This window comes from Cupressus sempervirens, chromosome 11 (genome assembly GCF_028749045.1).
Source record: "Cupressus sempervirens isolate cs-2001-9-10 chromosome 11, ASM2874904v1, whole genome shotgun sequence".
Lineage (NCBI taxonomy): Eukaryota > Viridiplantae > Streptophyta > Pinopsida > Cupressales > Cupressaceae > Cupressus > Cupressus sempervirens.
The window spans coordinates 634,503,975-634,509,637 of record NC_143128.1 but is presented as its reverse complement, the minus strand read 5'-3'; the positions used below and the strand labels follow the sequence as shown (position 1 = coordinate 634,509,637).

At 36.8% G+C, this 5,663-nt stretch overlaps 1 protein-coding gene across 1 annotated transcript; it reads left to right on the top strand.

Moving 5' to 3' along the window:
* The first annotated feature begins 1,340 nt into the window (after nucleotides 1-1,340).
* LOC149531360 (putative disease resistance protein At4g19530) lies at nucleotides 1,341-5,263 on the top strand. Its single transcript, XM_089810178.1, has 7 exons — nucleotides 1,341-1,753; nucleotides 1,917-2,024; nucleotides 2,166-2,479; nucleotides 2,691-2,845; nucleotides 2,934-3,934; nucleotides 4,029-4,310; nucleotides 4,424-5,263. The coding sequence occupies exons 1-7, from the start codon at nucleotides 1,376-1,378 to the stop codon at nucleotides 5,186-5,188; spliced, it is 3,003 nt and encodes a 1,000-aa protein (XP_089666304.1). The 5' UTR covers nucleotides 1,341-1,375; the 3' UTR covers nucleotides 5,189-5,263.
* The last annotated feature ends 400 nt before the right edge of the window (nucleotides 5,264-5,663 follow it).

The following is a 5,663-nucleotide window of genomic DNA, read 5'->3' as shown; positions in this document are numbered from 1 at the left end:
CAATGATTGAATGAAAGCAATTAATGATCACTCCAACAAAACATAAAAGACTACATAAGTATGTATCTCGCCTTCTTTTTAAGCCTTTTTGGAGACATTTGCAAGTAAGATGTTGACACACACTATATTTGATGGAAATCATAGTTATAAACAACAGACTTATCAAATAAGTTTTTGTAAATAGTTATGAGTGATCTGAATTTTTCATATAAAATTAAAGAAACACGAAATTAGAATATTCAACTATTAAAATCTATCCCTTAATTACTAAAAAAAAAATAAGACAAAATAAAAATATCTAACTACTAAAACCTCTCCCCTGATTATTATTTATTTAATCAATTAGGGGGAAACTGGGCTAACATTGCACACTAAAACTCTTGAATCATAAGTTGAATTTTTTCATTTTTTGGTGTACTTGTGTAGGTGAGTGAAATACATAAAATAAGCTTTCAACTTTTGAGTATCTTAAAGTGTCATTTTAAAATGCTCCTCAATACCAGCTATGTTCATGCACCAAGAGTCGCTCACTCAAAAATGTTAGTACTTACTTGTGGCTAAATATCTTAGTGGTCTTAATGAAATGTCCCAATAGTAGAACTCATATGAACCAATCACCAACCAACAAATCTTAAAAATGATCACCTACCAATACATGCCTGATTGATTATTAGTATATTTATTTTTATAATTTAGATCCTTTTAAAAGTAATAAAGGATCTATGACAAAAGAAACCATACACTAATGACACGATAATTAGATTTTCCCCCTCTTTTATAACTTAATTATATCAGAATATTTTAGAGACTTTTGACCCATATTTTCGCATTTCTTGATCAGAGGGGCCACTTTATAGAATTCTTCAGCTCCGAGACAAATGCCAATGGGCCAGCCTTTGGTCACTTGCTTTGCTTACCGCGCTGGCATTGTTGACCTGGGAGACTTCCCACCTCTTTCCTACGTTGCGGAAACAGCTGTGCTGCACTTGCAATGCCACACAATCGATATTTTGTGATGTAAAGCAATCCTGTACCATCCATTTTGGTCAGCTAATTTGCAGTTGACCAATTCTACTTGATGGATAATTTGATGGTATTTATTAATTGAATTATTTCTATTTCAATTTAATTAATTAATATTAAATAATAGGCCTATCAATAGAATTGGTCGACCGCATAGCTGTTTCCCCGTAATTTCTGCTACGGATCATGGAAATGTTGAACTTTCCAACAATCATTACAGGCTGCGATTTTGGCATGGGAAGCTTCCCAGCTCTTTCCTATTTTAATTCCATCCTTCTCAACCATGGCCTACATTTGACATTTTGTGGAAAATTGCCTTCAATGTACATTCTTTACAAAGATATTAAGGCAGATGAGCAGGGCGAGCGATTTTGTATCTAGAGAGAGCAGAAGCAGCAACTTTAGTTTTCTCTCTGTGTTCTTTCTGTTTTATACTTTCCTTACTGTAGTAATGGGCAAGTTTTCGTGTCTTTCATGCAGTTGCTTCTCCTCTTCTTCAACTACTCAGCAAGTAACCACTCTTGTTGTGCTTCCCACACAAACTTCTCAACAAACACCCATTTCTGGGCCTTCCACTGCTTCATCATCTACAAAAGCACCCAATTCTACCCCTCCATCATCTTCACAACCATCAGCAGATGTTGATTTGGAGAGTTTCCTACAGAAATTCAATGATCTCAGTCAGCTTCACGACCTGATTCAGTTTATTGAAGAGCTATTGAAGAGAGCGGTAAATTATCTGTGTATATGTTGTGTATGATAGGAACTTTTCAATTTTTTAACTATTAAATACCTATTTCTTCTGAACAGTTTTAGTCATCTGTGCATCACTGGCTTCCCTAATCTATTGTTGTAAGGCTTTCTTGAGTATAATTTACTGTCGTCCAATACAGTATGGAGAGAAGGAAGAAGGATCTTGTTCAGCAACAAGTTCTTATATCCAGGATGGCCAAACATTCCTGGAGCTAGTGGATAAACATCTTTGCAGACTTCCTCAGAAGGTCAATTTTTCATATTGGTAGCAAGTTAGGATGAAATTTCCAAGGGAAAATTATTGGGTGATTATAATAATATAATGTACTAAAATTTTGAGAAATAAATCATATTAAATGGATGTCTGTTGTCATTAATGATCTGTCCAGCATGATTCAAAGGATGGCCCAAGTGCAGAGATAGAGAAGGTTGCTATAAAATTTTTGAAAGGTGCTGCGCAGATTCATTGGGTGGGGGCAGCACTTTCTGTGGTGGGATTTGTATTGGCCAGATATAACGAGATGTCTGACAACCAGAAAGAGTGCCTTCAGATCTTGAAAGTTTTGGTGAATCTTGGGAAGCAAATTGTGGAGCTGAATGAGCAAATGCCCGAGGAGAAGCAGAAACTGAAGGAGGCAGTCGAGTGCATTGTTGAGGGATGCATCATGTGCGCGTCCCAACTTTCGACTGGCAAGTTTGTAAGGTTAGTGTAATTATTTGAGCAATTTCATTTATGCAAATGTTAAGAAGTAATTATTTTCAGGAATCTTGAACAAATATGAATTTTAAGAAGAAACAGACCTAGACAATTTAGCAACCAGCTAAAAAAATGCCTCTTTGCTTTCGTCTATAATAATTTTAAAAAAGTAATCAGGATTTATTTAACATAAATCCAATTTTTGAATTGTATGAAGGTTTCTCACTGCTTCCGTGAGTGCCGATGGTTTGAAAGGTTTCCAAGGCAAAACAGACAGACTGTATCAAGACCTCACATTGTCGACTGGAATTAACATTCAAAAGAGAATACCAAAGCTGGCTTCGCAGTCAAAGGTCACATACAACCCGGCAGGTAAGATGTTTTCACTTTTCATTTCAAAATCTTCTCCTGTTATGAGTTTTGCCACAAATTTTGATAGAGTTTTCAACAATTTTGACAGTTGGAATTGAGAGTGCACAAAAAAGGGTAATTCAGCTTCTTGATTTGAGTGCACAACATGCATCGTCACAAGCTGTGGTTGTCTATGGTTTTGGAGGGATCGGAAAGACAACTCTCGCTGATGCTGTTTATGATTGCATTGATCCCCAGATGTATAAGAAATGCAGAGTTCACATGGATCAACATTGTACCAAGCATGATCTTAAAATACTCCAAGAGCTGATTTTAGAAAAATTGTTCATTGATAATGTGAAATTGACAGATAATGATCATGGGCGGCAGAAGATCTGGTCAGCTTTCAAAAGGAATTCTAAACAGCCTGTATTTCTGTATATTGACAACGGTCTCAAGGAAAAAAATCTCAAGCAACTTCTACCGGCAGAACTGAGCAGTTGCCTTCCACCGAGAAGCAGATTACTTGTGACCACTCGAAATCTTCAGGAGACGGACATATTTCTCTACTGGAATGTTCACCGCCAACAATATCTCGTGGATCCCCTTCCAGAGATGAAAGCGAGAGAGATTTTGTTGAAGAGAGCGAGGAATCAAAATGATAAAAAGCAAATATGTGACCTCCTCAAGTTGTGTGGTGGCGTTCCGCTTCTGCTGGAATTGGCAGGCGCTCAACTCGCTAAAAGCACTGAAAATGCAAATTTTATGGTATTAGAGTTGCTTAAATCAGGGGACAGGGTGGAAAAGGAAGATATCAGTGACCGTATGGTTGATTTTGTATACCATAGCTTCTTACAGCCTGTGAAAGAGGCTTTTCTAGATATTACATCTTTTCTTTATTCCGATCCATACTTATGTCTGCCTAAAGTTAACTCCAGAGGCGAGGAGGAATTCAGAGCCCTCGAAGAGGTGTCATTCATTAAGAGAAGTGAAGATGGTTCAATCAGTATTCATGACATAGTCCAAGCAAGAGGGAAAAAGATGTCTGAGCAAGAGGGAAACAGAGTCACAGATCCTGAAGTTTTATTGGATTGTTTAAAAGATGAAGAGGTATGTAATTCTACCATTTAAATCACAAATACATCTTTTCTACAATCACAGTGATGTATATCTATATATACATATATGGCTTACTTGTGTGCAGAAACTCAAAAACTTAAAAGGCATCTGTTTTCATGGAAAATATGAGCAGCCTCTAATTGAAATTAATGATTACCATCTCAAATGCATGAGCAATTCCTTAAGAGTGCTATGTTATGAAGATGCATCGCAAATAACATTCAAGGGGAGATGTCATAAACCATTTAGAGAACTCAGATGCCTTCGAATTCCGAGAGACATTTCCGAGTTACCAGTGGAGTTTGAGAAACTTGAGCATCTGGTTTACTACAAGGGCCCTTTCACGCAAGCCATGACTTTTTATGAGGTAAGATCTGCCCTCCTCAGGCCATGTCATTTTAGTTAACTTTCATTCAATATAGCGTATTTATAATTACACTTAGACAACCTTTTTAAAAATTATACTGTGGGAACATGTAGCTTCCTCCAAGCCTGCGTCATATGCACATTACAATATCTGCCGAGAATGGAGCTTCAGATTGTAATGTTCCTCCCACAGTCACTTCAGCCTCTTCTCTTGTGGCTTTACGGTGTGATTTGAATAATATGCAAAGCCTACCAGAAGGAATGGAGAAGCTAACAAAGTTAGAGAGATTGACCGTATGGGGATGCCATCAGCTGAGGGAACTTCCTTCCAAATTTGGGGAACTCGGAAATTTAAGAGAGTTGGAGCTACATAATTGCAAGGAATTGAAAGAGTTGCCTTCAGACTTTGGGAGACTCGGCAATTTAGAATGGTGGTTGCTAAGAAAATGCCCGAAATTGAAACGCTTGTCTTCGGACTTTGGACAGTCTAGCAATTTGAAATATATGCTTTTCAACAGATGCCCTCCATTTAATGAATTGTCTTATAGCTTTGCGAAACTTAATAATTTGAAAACTTTAATATTAGATAGTTGCTCTGCATTAAACGTTTTGCCTTCAGAGCTCGGGTTACTTAAGAATCTAGAATGGTTAGATTTGAGTCACTGTTCAGGGTTGAAAGAATTACCGCCAGACATTGGACAACTCCAAAATCTGCGACAATTGTCTTTGTGGTTCTGCTCTGGTTTGCAAGAATTACCGCCTGACATCGGACAACTCAAAAACCTGAAAGTGTTAAATTTGCGTGGCTGTTCCGGACTGAAAGAATTGCCATTAAGCCTGGAAGATCTTATCACAGAGGATTGTAAATTTTTTATTTGATTAATTATTATTTTTCAATTATATACTTTTCCAGTGATATTTTAAGGAAATAAATTATTTTTCAAAAGTCCATAACTAGCACTTGTATCTATGAGGTGCAATGATGAATCAGAACTCCTAATATATATGTTGAAATTTGTTCATTTTTTATGTGTAGGTGACTGAATAGTTTAAAGTTAAAGTTTAGGAGTTTTCACATTTATGGAGCTTTTTTCAGAAGTTGTAGAGCATGAAACTGGTCGAAAAGTGTCATTTCAAAATGTTTGCCCCCAACCTGTTATGTTCACCCCTAATAGCCGCTCATAAAAAAAAAAAGGTACTATTTGCACAAATGGAGCAATCAGCAGTCATGAAAGCTAACAAGTGATTAACTATTAGTGCATGTGTGATGGGCTATTAGTACATGTGTTATCGACTATTAGTACATGTGTTATCATCATTTGAGACTTTTTAAAAGTGATAATTGGGGGGATCT